This window comes from Python bivittatus, unplaced genomic scaffold (genome assembly GCF_059951505.1).
Source record: "Python bivittatus isolate LINGU-HERP-01145 unplaced genomic scaffold, Pbiv_v1 ctg000030_np1212, whole genome shotgun sequence".
Taxonomy (NCBI): Eukaryota; Metazoa; Chordata; class Lepidosauria; order Squamata; family Pythonidae; genus Python; species Python bivittatus.
The window spans coordinates 6,664,027-6,685,974 of NW_028277031.1; the positions used below are offsets into that span (position 1 = coordinate 6,664,027).

General features: G+C 41.7%; 1 protein-coding gene across 1 annotated transcript; it reads left to right on the plus strand.

Annotated features, from left to right (window-relative positions):
- The first annotated feature begins 2,614 nt into the window (after positions 1-2,614).
- LOC103065467 (ectonucleotide pyrophosphatase/phosphodiesterase family member 7-like) lies at positions 2,615-20,580 on the plus strand. The gene is made up of 4 exons (XM_007424615.3): positions 2,615-2,870; positions 10,062-10,207; positions 15,526-16,152; positions 20,284-20,580. Exons 1-4 carry the CDS (start codon positions 2,615-2,617, stop codon positions 20,578-20,580), a joined length of 1,326 nt encoding a protein of 441 aa, XP_007424677.2.
- Positions 20,581-21,948: the final 1,368 nt, after the last annotated feature.

Consider the following 21,948-nt stretch of genomic DNA (forward strand, 5'->3'; position numbering starts at 1 on the left):
GGCTCTCAAAGAACAGTCAAAGAGATCGGTTCTAAATTAGCAAATTCCAGGCTAATTCAAAAGATGTACGTTTAGCAACTTTGTATGAAGAATCAAGCAAAATAAGTGGTGAAGTACAGGTAGTGGGAAAAAGAAAAGTAGAAGGCTTTGGCTTATCTTTAGGTGAACCCACCTATTGTATTTTGTAAACCATGGTTTATGGTTACATCATGAACCCAGCCATCTGTGGCTTATTGAAACAACTATGGCTTAGTACACTTGGTGTACCTAGTCACTTTAAACCCTACTGGATGGACTAATGATCTGAACTGATATATATCAGATCATAGGTGACTTATATAAGCCATGGTGATGTAAGATGCATCAGGCTATCAGTATGCAACATCAACATGTTATCAACATGCAAAGACATATATTACATAATTGGCATTGTTTGTGTGTGATTTCATAATGCACACAACATCACTTTCCTTACCTTGTGGACACCCATGAAACAGATCCTTAGGCTGTGGAGTCCTTGGGGCTCTCTGAGCTTGGTTGGTTGCTTGCTTGCAGACGTTTCATTACCCGACTAGGTAACATCCTCAGTCCTAGTGAGTGTGGGGTTTGCTCCCTCTTTATATACAGTAGCTCCCTTGCCAGCATTGGTACCACAAACAACCAAGCTCAGAGATCACCAAGGACTCCACAGTTTAACCCTGAGCTACCGATATTCTCTTCTATTGGAAGATTTCTAGGCTCCTAGAGCCCTGATAAACAGAGTTAAAGGGAACCCAGGCTAATCAATACCACACCAGCACTGAAAAGTGAATCAGCAATATTTTTTATCTCCCAAGAACACCTATAGAAGCAAAAATGTGTTGCTCAGGGTTGAACTGTGGAGTCCTTGGGGTTCTCTGAGCTTGGTTGTTTCCTTGCAGACGTTTCGTTATCCAGCTAGGTAACATCTTCAGTGCTAGATGTTACCTAGCCAGGTAACAAAACATTTGCAAGAAAACAACCAAGCTCAGAAAACCCCAAGGACTCCACACCTATTGAAGTACACATTGCCTACTTGAAACTGACCCCATCACTTACTTAACTAAATGTGACCATTACTTGATTAACCTGTAGGTGAAATCTTACAGTCCCAAGGAAATGTAATCTGCTTGCCATCTCCAAAAATGAACTCCTCTCAGGCCAGTTGGGCGGGGAGGGAGAATCTTTCCCAGGTTTACATTCTCTCCACATGGTCACTCCTCATCAACTTTCTCTCTCTGTGTTAAAACTTTAGTCTCCAGAGGAAATAAGGAAGCCGTATGCATCTGTCAGCATCACTAATTCCATCAAAGATTTCTCATTATTCATTGTTGGCAGTTTAATTTTCTTCACTTGCCTTCTCTAGAACAAGCCACAGTTTTAATTACTGATCTTCCCATCTTCCAAATGTAGTGGATTCCACTATAATCCCAAGAAAGGGCTCACTTGGCATGCATCTAGGTTAGCCAGTCAGCTGCAGACCATGTTGGCTAATTAAGGCATTAGGAAATAGAGCTGGAAGCTCAATTGTCAGAGTTGCAATATCTTTGCATTGCAAAAGCGGCAAGTATTCTCAAATCCTCCGAGCATTTCCAGTCTTGAATGTAATTCCTTCCCGTTCTACTTTAGCTTAGAAATGCACAGCAATGCTCATCCATAATTTTACGTGGATTTTTCCTAGCATCAACATTTGGGGTGAATTTTTGCCTCAACGATGCATCGTTTGCAAATGCTTCGCCCTAAAGTAATGCATTTTGGGGGGGTCTTTTTTTCCCCCTTCAAATCAAGGCCCACACATTTAGAGAAGCACATCCCTGCATTTGGAGAAGTGCAAATAATATAGGACACTTGAGTTTCATTGTGTGTTTTGACTCAAGATGTGTTTGCCTTAAAGGCAAGACACAAACATTTCTTGCCTCTCCATATGGATAACTCAGGATATAGCAGGCCAGACAAAATACTGCCATGATAAAGACATTAGATTTTAAGGTGCTGAGGGTAACTTAATCGTTTTTGTCTAAGGTGGTCCATAAAATCTGCAACTTGGATATGAACTAGTAAGGTCTAAGCTGGCCAGAGTTGTGGTTAGTGTTGTTATTATTAATAGTAGTACTGTAATTTAAATTTAATTATAGCTGCCCACTCCTGTAGACTCCCAGAGTTAAATAAATATTTTTTTATGAAGAATCTTCCTTTTTTTTTTTTTTTTACAAAATGTACCATCCAATGAATCAGGGCTACCTTTTGGATTAATTCCACCGCCACCCCCCCCCCCATTAATTAATCACTGAACTGCTGCATCCGAGGCGTTCAGGGTCAAAAAATAATATATTTTTCCTTACCTTCCTGCTTTCATTCCCGATTGCTCCAATCTGTGAAATCTTAAAAGATATATTCAATTAACATTTGTCTCACTTTCCTTCCTTCAAAAAAACACCTCCTATAATATCAGTAAGTTGGTGACACAGCTATGGCTAATCTTATCTATGCTGAGTTTTGCTGTGATAAATTCTGGAATTTAAAACCACCAGAGAGTACAAAAGCAGAGGGACAATTGAACAGATGCTGCCTTGTGACGGCAAGGCAGAGCAACACCATGAAGGTACAAAACTCTCTAGCTCTGAATTTCATCCTTCTGACTGCTGTTATTTGCTATCCAGCTATCCAGAAGGAGAAGAAATCAGGCCCCCACAAACTCCTCCTGATCTCCTTCGACGGCTTCCGGTGGAATTACGATGAGGATGTGGACACTCCATACCTGGATTATCTGACCAAGGAAGGAGTGAAAGCAAAATACGTTACACCTCCCTTTGTGACTATGACTTCGCCTTCGCATTTTACAATTATCACAGGTAAGCCCATCCCATATGGGTTAGTCTTACCAATTTACCAGGGAACGTTCCCTAGAAGCTTATGATGATGATTTATATCCCATTTGACATCCCAGAGATCAACATGGCATTCTTGCTCCAGCAATTCTAGGAAGGACACCAAGCACAGAGTTTGTGACTTGTCGAAAAGTCACCTGATGAGTTTCCGTAGCTGAGGATAGAAGGTGGGTCTCTCTGGTCCAAGTCAAACATTCAGATCTCTAGTGTACAGGGGCTGTCAGGAATCCAATTTTGGCAACTGTGATTGCTAGTCCATTGTAGAGCGTAAGGAAGATGGCATTGATGGAGATACGTAAGCTCTATTAACAAAGCAATGAGGAGTGAAACATGTGTTAACTCCACAACCAACAGATAATATTGGGAAGATGCTCAGACAGATACCTCCCTAATTCACAGGACTATAAGGGGGGAGGAGATACAGCACAAGTGCACACACTTGCAAGTTTCAGTTATTCTAGCCAATCTCAACAAAAGTGGTCTTATCTTCCTGTGGAATTGATTTCTCGGTCAGGTCTACCTAGTGGGGCTGGCACCCGTTGAACCTGGCAGTAACTAGGCATATGGTGTCTGTTGCCAAGTTCAGCTTCAGATCTGTTCTGAAGAAGCCAGCAATATGGCTAGCAAAACATCAGCACAGATTCATTGTCTCGCATTTTCACTGAAAAATATCAGCCAGAATAGCCTACACTCCATGTACTACTTTTTTTTAACTGTAGATTATGCCAAATTAAAATTTTAGCACAGAGATCAGGATTTTTTGTCCTGTCAAAGATAGCATCCCTCAATCAAAATATGCTGAGGTCCACCCATTTTGATAGTGGGTGTGGCCAGATCCCCATTGACCTGGATGTAATTCTTTGTTCTATAGGGAACAAAAAGATTAAATGGCATATTGTATTCTCCTTCCCACCATGGGCACCATTCCTCAAGTCTATCCTGCTAGGTTCCTAATCACAGTTCCAAGAATGGCCAACAAGGGGTCCTCACTACAGAAATTAGAGTATTCTCTGTTCCCTCATACATGGAAGATAGCTCTTTGAAGAACTCCTCCTGAAAGACAGGAGAATACTTTGCAGAGAGGTTTTGAAATCTGGCCAAGGACAACGTAAAAATAATGAAATTGAGATTGGTGTGAATCTTAAGGACTGGAGGTTGCAGGTCCTCTCTTCTTATCTATGATAAAATGCTATGTACTGAATTTAGAATTACAGAATATTCTTTGAGGATGTACCTGAAGGAGGACAAAGAGGAAGAAGAGAGAAAATGATGGGCAGTAAAAGAGTAAGGCAGAGAAGAAATCTGAAGGGTTGTTCAGAAAAAACATCACATTTGGCCAGGATCAAGGACTCAGCTAAAAGTCCTTTTTTATATACAATGAAGAACTTTGCTTCTGCCATGGTGTTCACTTTGCTGTATTGTTACAATGAACCAGTAATTAAATATAAGTTGATTTCAGCAATATGACCATTAAAGGAATTCTTATCGCAACGATCTCCTTATCATATACTAAGAGATAAGGCCTTATTGTGTAGCCTGTGATAACATCTCATCTTTGAGTTCAAAGCCCAACTGCCTGATTGACTTGCAAGGATCTTGCAAAACAACAAGGCCATTTTTGCTTACAACGAGAAAAGCTTCCTCATTAAATCACAGGGGCAGAACCTCCGGGATGCCAGTTTATTTATTTATATATCAAATTTGTCACCGCCCATCTCACTGAAATGACTCTGGGCAGTTTACAAAGCAGTTAAAATCAATTAAAATTACAAGATACGAATCATCTTAAATAAATAAAGAATAAATAGATCCAAGGATAGATGTTAAAACTGGCAGTCGCCCGGGGAGCATCATCAAGGTGCCAGCCACCCCCAGGATTGGGTAAGATTGTTGTCACCCCATGGAGCTGGCAGAGCCAGATCTTCAGTCCTTTCTGGAAAGCGGTGAAGGTAGAGGCCCGCCACATCTCTGGGGGAAGAATATTCCAAAGGGTGGGGGCAACAGCAGAGAAGGCTCTCCTTCTGGGCCCCGCCAGCCAACATTCTCTCACTGACGGGACCCACAATATGCCCTCTCTGCCTGACTGGGTGGGACAGGTTGATGAGATAGGGGGTGAGATGGTCTCTCAGGTAACCTGGACCCATGCCCTGTAGGGCTTTAAAGGTAATAACCAACACTTTGAATTGTACCTGGAAGCAAACTGGGAGCCAGTGCAGCTCCCGCAGTAAAGGTGTCATATGCGGCACCCAAGATTGTCCACGCGGCCGCATTTTGAACCAGCTGTAGCTTCCAGATATTCTTCAAAGGTAGCCCCATGTAGAGTGCATTGCAGTAGTCTAACCGAGAGATGACCAGGGCGTGAGTGACTGACCGAAGAGTCTCCTGATCCAGGAAAGGGCATAACTGGCATACCCCATGAAGGTGGGTAAAGGCCCTCCTGGCCACAACTGCCACCTGCTCCTCAAGCAGGAGTTGTGAGTCCAGGAGGACCCCCAGATTACACACCGGGTCTGTCCAGGGCAGTGCAACCCCAACCAAAACCAAGGATTTACCAAGGGGCTTCCAATCCACAGCCACTCCACCTTACCAGGGTTCAACTGAAGCCTGTTGCACCCCATCCAGCCCCCCCCCCCCACAGCCTCCAGGCACCACGAAAGGGTGGTCACGGCATCACTCACCTCACTCGGGATGGAGTTGAGGATGAACTCTGACTCCCAGCATCCTCTGCCACTGCCCAAGCTGCCTAGTACTGCTGGGAGTTGTAGTCTGGTCCCTGCTTCAAAGGATTGCTAACTCAGTTTTGGTTTGTGCAAAACCAGACGTCTTCTGGAGAAAAAGCCAGGAAACGGCAACAGGGGAAATAACGTATTATTTTGGTAGTTCTTTGGTAACGATATTTCTAATTGTCTTATTTAATTTGCACTTATATCCGTTCATTTGTAGAGGTTTAATCAGAGTTGTCAGCCTTCCCACAGTTCCCTTTTAATCAATTCCATTATTATTCCCTACCATGAGCTGATATGATCAAAGAAACGGATAGGTTGGCAAGCTGTATTAGATAGGGAGTGCACCATGCAAATGAAGAGTTGTCCAGTCTGAGAGAGATTTAAAGCAAAACAAAAAGCTCTGAAAAGAGAAAGGAAGATCTTTTACCTCATTTCTGACAGACAGAATCTAGGCAAAAATGCAAGCAGATCCTCAGGTACCCAACAAGGTCTTCTCCCCAATGGGATCATGCATATCTCTTACATTTCCATGGATTCATAAACACTTCCTTTGTGAAACATAAAGGTGGAGTCTCCTTCAACTTGAGCTTGACTTGATTCTTGGTGACTTGATTCACTGGATTCCATGTCCACTTTGTCTTCTAAGTAGCAGTATGGAAGAGGTTTGCCACTGCCTCGTTTCAGGAAGTTTTTTCAACTTCCCAGTTTAGTCTAGTCTAATCTGCAGCCAAGGTAATTAAGCATTTGTAGGGTATGGTCAAAAGTCAAGGTGGCAGCCATAACCGTCTGTTTTTTATGCATGATCCAAAGAAGAAAAGATAAAGACAGAACAATTGCACACTTTCTTTTGACTGATGGTGCTAGGAAAAATCCATATATCGTGAGAGCCCTGGTTGGTTTGACCATGGTTTATTGCTTATAACACAGCTGGGTTCTCATAACATATTAAGCCAAAAAATGTGGTTTACAAACTGCAATGGATGGTTCACATAATATAATGTAGAGAGTAAGGAAGATGACGTTGTCGGAGATGCAAGCTTTGTTAACAAAGCAACAAGGAGGAAAATATATCTTAAGTTCACAATAGGCAAATAGTGTTTGGAAGCAGCTTAGACAGACACCACTCTAATTCTCATGGGTATAAGAAGGGAAGGAGGTCCAGCACAATCAGACTTGCAAAATTCTGTTATTATAGCTGATCTCAATAAAAGTAGTTTTAGCCTTCCTACGGAGTTGGGTTTTCTGATCTGGTCTACCGCGTGGGGCTGACAGGAAGGCAGGACCATCATTGAATCAATCCACTGGTGAACCTCTTGAAAAAACAAGAAGTCCAGCTTTTCACCAGTCCATGTAGAGAGTAAGGAAGATGGCTTTGATGGAAACATGTAGAAACGGCTTCCCAGGCCAAAGGGGATGAAGCGTTTTTAAGTCTAGAGAAATGAGATAACATTTGGAAGGAGTTCAGACAGTTGCCTCCCTAATTCATTGGGTTATAAGAAGGAGGAGGAAGCACAGCATGATCAGACTTGCAAGATTCTGTTCTTATAGCCAATCTCAATTAAAGTAGTTTTAGTCTTCCTGTGGAGTTGATTTCATGGACTGGTCTATCTAGTGGATCTGACATATGCTAAGCCAAAACCACACATATACACACACACTATAGGTTAGTATAATGTGTGAACTCAGCATAATCATTATAGCCAAGAAACAATACGAAATCTGTTCTTTCTATACATTATGTTTACAGTAAAAAAAAAAAATCATTTTCCATATTTTCCTTGGAGACAAGCTCAGAAAAACTGAGATTTTTTTTTTCCTTTAAGGCTGACTAAGTTCAAGACAGCTCTAAAAATCTGTAATGCAATTACATGTTTATATGTGCTCATTATTTACTGAAAATTAATTAAAGCAGACAGGCGATATGCTTATATGCTTACAAGCCATTCAACAGGTTTTAATTAATATTCCTCATTAGAAAGAATTTCCCATAAAGTAAATACATTACTAAGATAATGATTTAATTAGTATTTGAATGTGATTGGTTAGAAAGGGCAATGTTTGCACCTAATTAATTCTAGGATATAATTTAGTAAGGGCTAAAATAAAGCAGAGGTTAGCAACCAATTTTTCTTGGTAGGGATGAGGGGGAGAGATCACTGTGGAATTTCAGATATTAACTCACATGTTGGCCCAACACAAGAAATACTTTGTCTAACATAGTATCAGAACAGATTGATCCAAATCACTCTAGAAATTGACCAACAAGCTACAGAATGAATGAATGAATGAATGAATGAATGAATGAATGAATGAATGAAGATAGATAGATAGATAGATAGATAGATAGATAGATAGATAGATAGATAGATACATAGATAGATACATAGATAGATACATAGATATAGATATAGATATAGATATAGATATAGATATAGATATAGATATAGATATAGATATAGATATAGATATTCAGTAGACAAACTGCTGTAGGGTTGGATAATTTAAATAAGAACATTTATGTTCAGGCAAGAGAAGCATTAGCACAAAGCAAATGAATTGAAGGGGCATTCCAAGATAAGGTTGCCTTCTGGTTCTTTAGAAGAATGAATGAATGAATATTTTTATTACAGTCACCAGAATTGCAAACAAAAACACATTAAAAATAAAGTAAAAACAAAACAAGATAAATATTACAATTGCTGGGGGGTTCATCAATGGATAATTAAAGTCTGCCTCATTTTACAGGCAGTATCACAAAATTTAGCTACGTTCAAGGAGGCTGAATCATACTTATAGAATAACAACAACTGTACATAAAAAGGATCAGAATTTCCAGGGTGTTTTACCAGGTAAGAAATTATAAGGCAGGTCCTTGAGTCCTTATAGAGCAATGTTTCTCAACCTTAGCAACTTTAAGATAGGTGGACTTCAACTCCCAGAATTCCCCAGCCAGCATGCTGGCTGGGGAATTCTGGGAGTTGAAGTCCACTTATCTTAAAGTTGCCAAGGTTGAGAAACACTGTTATAGAGGGTACAGTATAGCAGGACATGAGCCATAATTTCAACAGCCCCTTGTCCACAGGAGTAGAGTCTTAGCTCTCTTTGTATCAGCCCTCCAAAACTGCTGTGCGGAGAGCGTTGAAGCATGCAAAAGTTAATGGTCTCCAGAATATGGAAACAGTTATGTGGTGCAAACATCTTGCTAGTTCATAAAAAGGGGCTTGAATGCTCAGAAAAACGTTCTTAGGGAGAGCAGACTGGTCCTGTGGGGTACACTGGTCTATGACTGTAATCAAGATTTTTGATTAGTCCTGTTGGGCTTCCAGGTCTTCGATACGTTATTTAAATGTGCTGAGTACACACTCATAACCCATCATTAGGAACACCTCCCTGGAAAAGCCAAGAAGTTGAAGTTTTTGTGAGATTGTCCTGAACCGTACTGATTTGTAATTATCCTCAATGCAGAAAGAACTCAAACCTGTGGGAAAGAACAGTAACTTCAACCAATGAGCTGGGATACAGGTCCAGACACCCATTTCAACCTTAGACAGCCCTGCCTCCCTCCTTAATACTACATTTGGAATGCAAGGGACTACCTGGAATATAGCCCTTAGGAATTTAGATTGGACCCTTTCAAGAGGAGTAAAGGAAGTATAAGGTCCTAGCTGGGCACGGAAAACTAGTTGTGCACAAGTCTTAGCTGAATGTAGCTTCAGTATTGCTGGGATCTGCTGTCCTCCTCTATTCTTTAGAAGATAGTTGATTTACACACACATACACACAGTAGGTTGGCTTGCAAGCCATCTGAAGACACTGCTCAACTGTTTTAAGTAGCCCCCCAAGAAGGCTTAATGCAGAAGACACTTATGTTGCCTTGCCTGTCCTGGCTCCATTCTCTGTTAACTGTTACAATCAACAGATGCTGGAGAATAGTCTCTGGAGAAGGAGTTCTCCTTTTGTTCTCAATTGCTTACAGGAGAGGGGAGCTTTTCCCATTCATTGCTGAGTAAACATCTGCTCACTAGGAGTATCTGCTCAGGTTTTCCTGTCCTTTTTTTTTTTTTCCCCCTGATGACAAAGTCAGATGGGCTCTGTGTGCAGCTGCTTCCAAGTTTCAGCTGAAGAAAGAATTTGTGAAGTCCAAAGATGAAGAGCAAGCTGGAGTTCTGAAGGACAGCATAGAAGTCCACATGGTTCCTCAAGTTTTGAAGATGCACCTGGACTGTGGGGGGCTTCTTTCTCACCAAAGGGCAAACTTTCTGCCCACTATTCCATTTCTCTAGACCCAAAAAAACTGAGCAGCTTATTTTCCTTTGCCTTCCACGTGAGCCACATTTCTTCAGCCACACTTCAAGCAGATGTGCAATTTCAGACACCTAGAAAACCTGTCATTTGCCATTTTTAATCTTTCCCCATCTTATTTTGCCAGGCCGCTGGATTGAAGATCATGGAGTCATCCATAATATGATGTTCAACACAGAAACTCTACGGAAGTACGGCTATAAAGAAACGCAGAACAAGACTGAATGGTGGGACAATGGAGTTCTTCCCCTCTGGATCACAGCTCAAAATCAGGTACTGGATCCAAAGATCATAATGCTTGATTTCTACATCACACTAAGTCAAGACAACCATAGATACCTGCCTGATTTTTTTTCCTCAAAATAGGGGCAAAGCTGTGGTATAGAATGAGACTATAATTTATGTAGACAGACTATACTGCTAAAACTTACCACCTATTTTTCTTACAGATATGCTATAGGTTATTTGGATCCACAGCACTTTTTTTATATATTTGACCAATTCATATGATTGGTCAGGAAAAGGACCTCATATCCCAGAATTGGGAAGCTGCTATTTGCTAAATGAGGTCCTTGCCCATCTGGGTCCAAACTTGTCTATACTGGCCCTATGGCATGCTTAACTGGGTCATGAGAAGTTAGTCCATTGTGCAGACAGGAACACTGGGTTAAGCGACCCAATCATTTTCTCAGACATGCCTCAAACAAGCCAGAATATGGCCTTCTGCAATGTGTAAATCAATCTTAACGATGTGTCCAATTCTGCCCTGGGGTTTCTCGGTAGTTTTTTTTTCCCCGCCTTCCAAAACAGGCTTTAGTTTCTTCTCATTTCTTCTCAGGATGCTTGAGAATTTATTTGGAATTTCTCTTGAGTAACTGTTGGAGGTGAAGAATGGTACTACTACTATTGGTATTATGATCTGTTCTACACCAAATCATTGAGCTGGAGAGGATCTTAGAGGTCAGGTAATCCAACTTCCTGCTCACTGCAGGATCCAGTAAAGCATCACTGACAGATGACCAACCAGCCTCTAACAAAGGAGAACTCATCATTACATACAACAGCCTGTTCTACCGGCTTACATCTCATACAGTGAGGAAGTTCCTCCTTCCTTGTAGTTTTAACCCATTGGTTCTGGTTCACTCTTCTTCTTTGTAACAACACTTCACATACTTGAAGACTACTATCATCTCTCCCCTTAGCCATCTTTTCTGTAGGTTAAACATACACAGATCCTTCAACCATTTCTCACAGAGCTTGGCTTCCAGACCTCTCATCATCTTGGTAACCCTCCTCTGAATTTGCTCCAACTCCTCCCTGTCCTTTTTGAACTGGGGTGCCCAGGACTGGACACAATATTCCACATGTGATCTGATAGGGCAGAGAAGAGGAACATGGGACAATTGCTTCTCATGATATAGACTCCATGTTCCTCTTAATGCATCCAGAGATAACATTTGCTTTTTTAGCAGTTATATTCATTGCTGGCTCATAATTGATGCATGTAAAAAAGGGCAGGCCTTTGGTTGTAACCACCATCTTGACTTTTTGGACCCTCTCTCTGTGGGCACCCCATCTCTGTGCACTTCCACTGTCATATCTGACACCTTTCTGCAGGGGTTTTTCATTGGGTAGCTTAATTGCTTACCCTTGAACTGTCTTTATGGCCTTTTTCACCCTCACACCAAAATGCTAAAATGCCTCCTACATGACAGAGATTAGCATTAAACCAAAGTTATGCATACTGTATGCCCTTTAGATATGAGCAGCCGCAGGAGAGAAAATGGTGTCACACTTGTCATATAATTGTACAAAGGTTGTAGTCTATGTCATACTAGTTTGTACTTGTACAGCAGCAAAATGCAGTCATTGTGGACGCCATGTCTCTAAAAGTTCCTACATAACTTTTGGGATCCCAAAAGTTAGACTGATCTTTTTCTTTCAAGCTAGGTTGAACCTCCATCTGTAGAACTGGCCTATCGATGAATACCAGATCTGATATTCACAAGGGCGATATTCATATCTGTTTGTAGCCATTTATTTATTTTATTTGTTTAAGCAATTTATATAGCCACCCAACTCACTCACTCACGGTGACTCCTGGTGGCTTACAGAAATAAAAACCCCAAATACAAAACCACAACACCCCACACCCCCCATTACAAGAAGCATAGGGCTGGTGATGGTTCAAAATCCAATGGTGGATTAGAAATGGACTGCAGGTCTGATCCAGCCAGGCTGAACCAATATTCTGCATTGAAAGCATTGGGCCACAAGATTTCTCCTGTGGTCATTGTGTGCATTAAATTAAACTGGAATCACAGGTCACCTTAAGCTATGGCCTGGTTACAGATGGTTTGCTAATCATGGCACCATGGTTGGTCAATCCACTAAAGCATCAATCCCATTCCACAAATCACTGTGGCTTGAAACAATACGCCTACCCAAAACTAAGCTACACAATGATTTAACGCAACGTATCCAGTCTTATGGTTTACATTGTGCTAGATGGAAAAGACCCGGATGCTGGGAAAGATGGAAGGCAAAAGGAGAAGAGGACGGCAGAGGATGAGATGGTTAGAGAGCATCACTGAAGCAATGAGCATGAAACTGAGCAAACTCAGGGAGGCAGTGAAGGACAGGAAGGCCTGGCCCAATATGGTTCATGGGGTCACGAAGAGTCGGACACGACTTAATGACTGAACAACAACATACAGTACCATGCTGTTGCCCTCCTTATTCTGATGTAGACATTTCTTGCATCTGCTTGGTTAACTAATTTCATTATTTATTACCTGAACCCTGAGAAATCACCTAAGCCTTCCACTGTTAGCTTGGCTGCTTGCGTATTTAAATCTGACAGATTGTGTATAATTTAGAGCTGAACAGTGGAGTCGGATGTCAGCAAATGTTACTTTAACAATTAAATGGAATAAAAATGATTTTATTGCATTTCATTTTCCAGTAATGCATTGATCTATCATTTTAGGACCAGGGTGTATTTCTCAGAAGGTTATATTACACTGTTTAGTACAAGGCTAAATAGGCCATCAGACAAAGTGGCAGGCTTGAAAAACTCCAGAAAAACAATACGGTTTATTTTTTCCTTCTTCTTCTTTTCTTTTCAATTACTTATAGTATTTCGCTTAGCAACGGTGAACGTAGCGATGATTTCTTTGCCCTCACACAGGGAAAAGGGTGATGCTAATTCAAATGACACATGGAACAAGAATTTTAAAAAGCTCACGCAGCTTAAATCTAGCTTATGTCAAATTGAAAACCATCTTCATAGTGAGCAGCAGAAGCCCAGAGATACAAAACACTTTAATTTGAATAAGCAAAGGATACAGTACAAAGAATGAGGATGGGAGATAGGGGAAAGAATCGGAGAAAATACACCAGCTGTCTCACTGCAAAACTTTTCAGGAATAATAAGAATTGTTGTAATAAAAGGAAGGAGCGAGAATTACCAAAAATAATGTTCCCAGTAAAACTGATAATATTGCAAGTTTATAGCTGCTAGTAAAGTTGATTATGTTAATAAAATAGGGAAGCAGGAACAGTAAATACTCTCTAGTTTCAACATAATTAGGTTGTAACAGAGTTTCATTAAATTGTTTTGTTGGAATTAAGGAAGGAAGGAAATCCTTGGTCAGATTTTGACTCAATGTAAATTCCACATTGCTGAATTTACTGCTGCTCAGTCTAAGGAGGAGGAGAATGGAATCCAAAAGATCTTAGATTCAATTTTGGAGACAAAGAGGATCAAGTGTAGGTTAACCACTGCTCCCTGTAGGACCCTATTTGGCCAAACATTAATGCTGTGTGGTGTTTTTTCCCCCCATTTTCCCCACCCACTCTCATTCCATCTCATGAAAAAGAATTGGTTTTGGAATTTCTTTCAACAAATTCTACATGCTCAGGTAATTACTCATAGGGTTTGAGCAGGGTTATATGTCACTCTTCCTCCCCCAAACTCATAATTGCATACCCTGCAGAAATGATTGACCTATTTTATCCTAACAACAAACCTGAAAAATAACTGAGTGACATGGCTGACCGCAGAGTTGAATAGAGCTTCTAGATCCAGTAGACTATTTCTTTGTTAGCTTTCCCCATGTTGATGCTATCCGGCTGTCCAACTACAACTCCTCTCACACTGGCTAGAAATGATGGGTCTTGAGATCTAGGACATTTGGAAAGCTCAAGTTGGAGAAGTTTGGCTTATCTCTGCCATGGGTGTAAGTAGAGAACAGGGTTCCCATAAAATGCTAGACCACAGATTAGGTTGATACATTGCACGAAGCTGTAATGTGGTTTGTTCAAGTTTTGGCTTACCGTGGTTGCTCAGGTATTGTGAAGGAATGGAATTATGAAGGCCAGGCTCAGGGAGAAAAACATTTTCTTACATCTCCTGAGGAGCATGGGAGATACAAGAGGATGAGACTGGCACCTCCCTGAGGAATTCACAATGTTGTGGCTGGCATTACTTGGGAGCTGGGGTTTCAGTCTGGGAAGATTCTTGCTAGAGGTTGTAGCTAATAAACATAGCTGGACTGAATTTACATGGTCTCTTGGAGTTCCTTGGGCTAGGCCTGACAGGTATGTAGCTTGTAAACCACAACTATAGTTTATGGCCTAGCTTGATAACTCAACCAATTCTTTCTTCAACAATCAAGTAAAGTAGTATGTGGTACAAATGCATATCTACCTTTCTCCCTATGCATCCAATCAAGCTCCAGTATGGGCACATTACTTCTGGAGTCACAAGTGGCAATGATTCTATACATATTCATCTGGGATTGGATTCATTGAACACAGTGGGACTTATTTCTAAGGAAAAAATGTAGGAATGTACCTTACCAAAAGCAATATTTTAAAATATGTGAGACATCACTCTTACTCTGACATTAAGAACTTAAATTCCTCTTCTGTTCCTTTGCAAGATTTGTCTGCTTTGTCAACTTAAGATTTTATACTGACTTTGACCTTTTCCCAGTATATTAAATGTCAGTAAGAATATTATTACTTTACAGCCTCAGCTTAGCACTTTAGAAATTAAATTCAGCAGAATAATAATACTAGTCGTAAGAAGAATAAGAATGCTTGACTGATGTTATTTTGAAATTCAATTTTATTATTATTATTATTATTATTATTATTATTACTACTACTACTACTACTACTACTACTAAAAACTATATAATTTGGGAGAAAAAGTTATTTCTGGTTAAAGCTTAATGCGTTTGCAGGTTCGACTTATGTATTCAGAAGTAAACAATGTCTATTTCAATGGCACTTATTCCCAGGTAATCATGAAGTAATTTGCAGTCACGCTCATAAATTTAATTGTGAGATGTTTTGAGTATTTTGTTTATTTGTTCTGGATGCCTTAAGTCTTATAGGGAAGTTTTGCAGCGGGAAGTTATTTATCCTGAGTATAGAAATGACAGAAAAATAGGAGATCAATAATCGTACTGCCAGGTTGGCCACAGCCTCTCTTTGTGAGATTTACAGTGAGCTCCTTTGACTCCAATGTTACACTTTCATACCTGCCATTAATTCTTTTTTTTTTTTTTTTTTTTGGTTAGGGGAAAAAAACTGCCTCTTTTCACTATCCAGGGGGCAATGCTAACTATAGTGGTCAGTCAGTCATGAGAACCTTGGCAGAATCCTACACTCATCCTGACAGCAATGAGACAGAATGGAGAGAGAACATTGATATTGTCATGGACTGGTTCGCTAAAGAAGATTTTGATTTTGTCACACTTTATTATGGGGAACCTGACAGTACTGGGCATTACATTGGCCCAGAGACTGACGCCAGGAGAAAAATAATCCAACAAATTGACCGAACCATCGGTTACCTGCTCACCGCAATAGAAGAACACAGTTTGAAAGACACCCTCAATGTCATCATTACATCTGATCATGGCATGACCACTGTCAAAAAGAAACCACAGATTGAAGAGATCTTGTTGGCCAATTACATTAAATTCAGAGACTTGGTGAAGTTCGACATTGTTGATTATGGAGGGTTTGGGATGATACTACCCAAACCAGGGAAAGAAGAGGAAATCTACCAGGCGTTGAAAAATGCGCACCCTCATTTGCAGGTCTACAAAAAGGAAGAGTTTCCTGAACATTTTCATTTTGCCAAGCACGAGCGTGTGTTGCCAATCCTATTTTATGGCGATTCTGGTTATGTGATCAATGGGGTAAGTTTTGTGTGAAATCAGAGGTGCATATGAAATCAGAGTTCTTCATGCAAGAACTTGGATTTTTTAAAGCAGAGGAGAATTATGCAAAGCTAACAGATGTAAATGAATTGATCCTCCCCCACCGTTGCATAAAACTAGAACCTCTGTAGTCATTGCTAAAACTGGATGGTGGGAGATTCAGGCCCAAGAAAGGTAAATGCATCTTCTGAGAACACATGGTTCAACCATCAAATTTACTGATGATAAGAAGTAAGAGATGCTGGTGGTATCATAGGTCCCGAATGAGAAACCTCATTGAAGGTTTCATTGGGAAACCTGAGCCAGAGAGTGCTACTCTTCTCACATTCTGCTTGAGGGTATCTTCTTGGTGTCAGGATGGCCACCTAGGAAACAAAATATTGGAGTAGATGGGCTCTGTGGGCTGACCCAAGGGGCTGTGTTCTTATGTGAAGTGTTAAATATCCATAAACTTTCCAACTCCCAAGTTTTGCAGACACAATCAGAAAGGCGTAGGGTGGATCATCATATCCCATCTCCTGTTGGATGCAGGAAATTCAGAATAGGATCATTCCCAACAGATGGCTATTCAGATTTTCTAAAAGCCATTACCCATATCAGCTCTGAGATACAATCTAATAATGCAGTATCTCCTCACTGATATCTTCCCTTGGTCCCCTCTTCCATTTGACAATTCTCCTTCTCCTTCTTCTTCTCCTTCTCCCTCTCCCTCTCCCCCTTCTCCTTCTCCTTCTCCCTCTCCTCCTTCTCCTTCTCCTTCTCCTCCTCCTCTTCCTCCTCTTCCTCCCCCCACTGTAAAGCAAAACAGCTTCCAGCCTGCAGCATTATCATTATTTTCAAGAATGTCTCCAGTAAGGTTCCCACAATCCCTATAGGCTTTCTTAGAAAAGACATATGGGGGGTTGTGAAGACCAGCATTGGGCTTGGAAGCAAGCCCACCAACCAGGAAAAAAGTCAGCCTAGTTGGTACAGAGCATCCTTGGAGACTTGAGGTAATGGCAGAGAGCAATCCCATCTATCTATCTATCTATCTATCTATCTATCTATCTATCTATCTATCTATCTATCTATCTATCTATCTATCTCTCTGTCTGTCTGTCTGTCTGTCTGTCTGTCTGTCATTTCTTTATTTTTGGGTGAATTGGTGTTTTGTGGCTGGTCTGAAATTCCAAAAGCACCTGCCAGTCTGAAAAAGGCCACTTCTTCCTGATCTAATATTGAAGTAATGTTAATACATTAACTCTCAATGCAAGAGAAATCAATGCAAACCCTTTACATTTAAAGCATTCTTTCCTTAGCCTATTAACTGCTATTAGCATTTCACATTCCCCCGAAGTCAGGCTGTCACCCTCAACTGATCAATAGACAATAAAGTGTGATTTCACGCAGAAAGGTGGCAATTGCATAATGGGGGTTTTAATTTCTCACTTTCCCATGGTGACCTTTCCTTCTGAATGTGCTTCTCTGTTCCTATCATCTATAGCTATGTCAGTTCTTGGAGATGTTAAAAAAAAAAACCCCAAAAAACAGAAATCTGCAATCTGCAGTAGATTATAACACTTGCCACTGGCATCTTATAGAAACAACTCCTTTGCACAATTATGGGAAATTGTGGAACACTTCACCTTACTATATGGGGAGGTTAACTTAGCTCTAATATCTAAAAGACAGTTTACATATTCAGTTCTGCTTGCACCCAGGTTATATTTGATTGGCATCTTTCCATCTTGTGGCTCAGAGACATCTGTTTCAACCAGCCTGACATTGCTTGTTACCTGCTGCCTTTTTTAAATGTGGGGTTTTAGGGAGAAAAAACGGTTTGAATTGCTTCAAATTCCTGGTTTGTTCTTGACTGGCTTTTATAAAAGACGGTAGCTTAACAAACAGGGGAAAAAATATAATTTGACCCCCTGCCATGATCATCATCCTTCGGAAAGTGGCTTTTTCCTTCCGGAACCAAAAGAGGAGAAGTGGGAAGTGTGATAACACTCCACGTAAAACCATTTCCCCACTTCTGAAGAGCTAGCATGGCAAGGAGAAGATCTGGGCAGGACTATTCATGATGTTGGAGAACAGATGGATTAGCCTCTTCCTTGGTGTTCTGATATGGTGCACTATGAGAAGGTCTCAAAATGCAATTGGTTGTCAAGTCCACTTCTCCAACCATCCATCACACAGCTCAAAAGCCCCTCTTCACACTTCACATTTTCAGGGCTACACCTAATACTACTTTAAGCATGAAGCTCTTTGATCTTCACCTTTGCAGCTTTTGAGTGGAGCAACAGTGACATATAGTGGCCACCAGAGTAGCAAGTCCAAAGGGTTGCTGAATTCGGTCAGCGGTGCTGTGAAAAAAAATAATTCCTGCAGACCGTCTTCTGCTAATCATTTGTTTGCCTGTAGGAAAAGCAGAAGCCGTGGTGTGTGATAGGCAATGTGATGCCCCCTCCCTTGGCATGATTTGTTTTGAATTATTTGCTTTAATTAAATTAAGGTAATTGACCTGACACAAGGTGAAAGGACAGCATTGCTTCTTTCTCTAAGAACATCCAGTCAAGAGACAACAGAAGAAACACTGCGGGCTGGTGCTTTGCTTCCAAATGAGCAAAGAGACAACCCTGGGATGGGTGGCAGGAAGGCTCCCAGGGACCTGAAAAAATTCCCCAACTTCCCCATGTTCCCTTCTGGCATACAGGGAATGCTTTGTGAAAGTCTCTCAAAACTCCAAATAAGTAAAACTGGGTGGGTGGGTGGGCGCAAGCAAGGGAAAGGGAGGGAGAAATGAACGGAGAAAGAAAAGGAGAAGGAGAAGGAGAAAGAGAAGGAGAAGGAGAAGGAGAAGGAGAAGGAGAAGGAGAAGGAGAAGGAGAAGGAGAAGGAGAAGGAGAAGGAGAAGGAGAAGGAGAAGGAGAAGGAGAAGGAGAAGGAGAAGGGAGGGAGGGAGGGAGAGGGGAGGGAGGGAGGGAGGGAGGGAGGGAGGGAAAGGGAAAGGGAAAGGGAAAGGTAAAGGGAAAGGGAAAGGGAAAGGGAAAGGGAAAGGGAAAGGGAAAGGGAAAGGGAAAGGGAAAGGGAAAGGGAAAGGGAAAGGGAAAGGGAAGGGGAAGGGGAAGGGGAAGGGGAAGGGGAAGGGGGAAGGATAGAACTTGGTGGTTTTTAATGCTTCCTCAGATTTAAAAACAGGATAGCATTACATGGCACCTGGTAACCTTGTACTTTTGAAAACCTGCTTCAGTCACTGCCCTTTCTTTGCAGAGAGAAGTGTCCTTAACACTTAAAGGAAATAAACTGCTCATTTACGCTATGTAAAAAAAGTGTTCCTTTTCCATAGTCCTTCAATGGTTGATCATTAAGAGTTTCTGCGGTGCTTAAATACCTACTGTATAGCTACAGCTATCTGAACAGCCTCCACTGTACAGCAGCCCTAGTTAAGGGGGCAGCCGTTTCCAACTGCTCCGGTTTCAAAAGAATCTCAGATCGGGGCCATTTGGGAAAACCCAATGGCAGCTGCCCCTTTACTTCTCCTCCCTCTCCCAAGTTTAATTGATTCTTGAATTATGACCATTAGAAAACTGCCAGGTTGAGAGTAGGTGTAAGGTTGCCCAAGGCAGGCCCTAACTTGCAAAAAAAATTTCCCCAAGCCTTGTACACAGCTACGAATTAAGCCTTGACCGTAACTTGGGAATGGTTGCCACTACAGGCAGTGAACGGTGGCTGAGCAAAGCTGATTTGGAGCTTATTTCTTCCTCTTAATTCAAATCCAGCACCTTCTTTTCCTACCTGTCTTCCTGTGCGATGGACTTCTCACCTTCCCTTTCATTCAGTCACTGGGCAGGTCCATGTTCACCTTCTCTGCATTCCTTCTCTTCTTGCCAACATAATTCTGATTAGTGGGGGAGAAATGGTGACCCGAAAGATGATCAATCACCAGCGGCCCTAGCCCTAATTAGGAGCCATCCCTACATCTTGTAATTATCAATTCCATAATTACGTTAGAGGCGGCTTAATGGTAAGCGCAGATGGGAGAAGGAGGACAATATATTCCTCTACAAATCTAAGGAGAGTTCTGCGAGATGTGTTCTTAAGATGGTTTCTTTCAATGTTCTTTTTCAGAGGTGGATTATCTATGTTAACAAAGGTGACCACGGATTCGACAACAAAGGCATGGATATGAAGACCATCTTTAGAGCTTTTGGTCCCGATTTCAAGAAGGGATATTTAGCAGAACCTTTTGACAGCATCCACATTTATCCTCTGATGTGCAAGCTCCTAGAAGTCCAGCCAGAACTGAACAATGGTTCTCTGGCATTTACTGAAGACATGCTCAGTTTGGCAGCATCAGGCAAGTGCCTTATGCCTGTCTTAGGTTTTGGAACGATAAGTCTCCTCTTTCTCCTGATGTCTATCTAGCTGTGATATAGCATATAATTCATCATCAAAGATAAGCCATGCTTTCTCCTTTGCTTCCTGGAGCATAAAATGGGTGTGTTATGGAAGATCGTGGGTGAGAAACATATGTATCTCCATATTTTTAGAATAAGGGATAGACTACATTAGCAGGCCGATGCTTTACTAGCAGCAAGTCCAAATTCAATTTCCTGGTGAAAGGTCCTTAGGAAAGTAGGAATTGCGCAGAGAAAGGCAATAGGGATGGTCAGGGACTAAAAACAGTCCTTCAAGGAAAGCTGGAAGGAACTGGGCAAGTTTAGCCTCATACAAAGATGCAGACTGGATGTCATAGCACTTTCCTGGTACCTGAAAAGATGCCACACAGAAGGAAGTCACAAGCTATTATCCTAGAACACAAAACATGTAATAGTGGCCTTAATGCAGGCCATCCTAGATTCCTCCCTTCAGACAATCACTCACACCCTGAACATCTTGTGGCTTGACTACTGTAACTTGCTGTTTGTGGGGCTGCCCTTGAAAACTACCCAGAACCTTCAACTGGTCCAGAATTCAGCAGCCAAGGCAGCGATGGGCATGTGTAATGGTATATGGGAAAGACCTTGGAAGACAGGGGGAAGAGATGCTGCCCAGGGAATGGTCAGATAAGAGACCCACAGCTGCATAGTGGGCAGAGCAGGCAGGCACCCCCTGCCCCATACCAGTAAACAGGGAGGAAGAGTATAAGGTGGAAGCGGTGTTAGACTCTGGATGCAGAGGGAAGCAGGTTGAGTATTTGATACACTGGAAAGGCTACCCACAGTCAGAAAGGTCATGGGAGGTAGCAATGGATGTGCACACACCACAACTGGCATACCACTTGCACGACCAGTACCTAACCAACTGTCAGGCCTAGCCCAAGGAACTCCAAGAGACAATGCAAAATCAGTTCAGCTATGTTTATTAGCTACAACCTCTAGCAAGAATCTTCCCAGACTGAAACCCCAGCTCCCAAGTCAGCCAGCCACAACACTGTGAATTCCTCAGGGAGATGCCAGTCTCATCCTTTTGTAGTTCCCACGCTTCTGCAGCGAGCTAAGAAAATGCTTATCTCCCTGAGCCTGGCCTTCATAATTCCATTCCATCACACCAACCCCGTCCTCGGCACCTACCAGCCTTGCAGGAGTTAGGCACTGACCAAGATGAGCAGGAGGAGTTCTTCTATAGGGTGGAGAGCGCCTCGGGGATAGCAAGAGACCAAGTAGGGGGCATGGGAAGTGATCCAGCCCCTTCCACATCAAGCATACAGGACATGGGGGAAGAAGACCAACAGATTCCCAATGGAGGAGCAACTACCACCTCTACAGGCACAGCTGATTTATGGATGCCTCA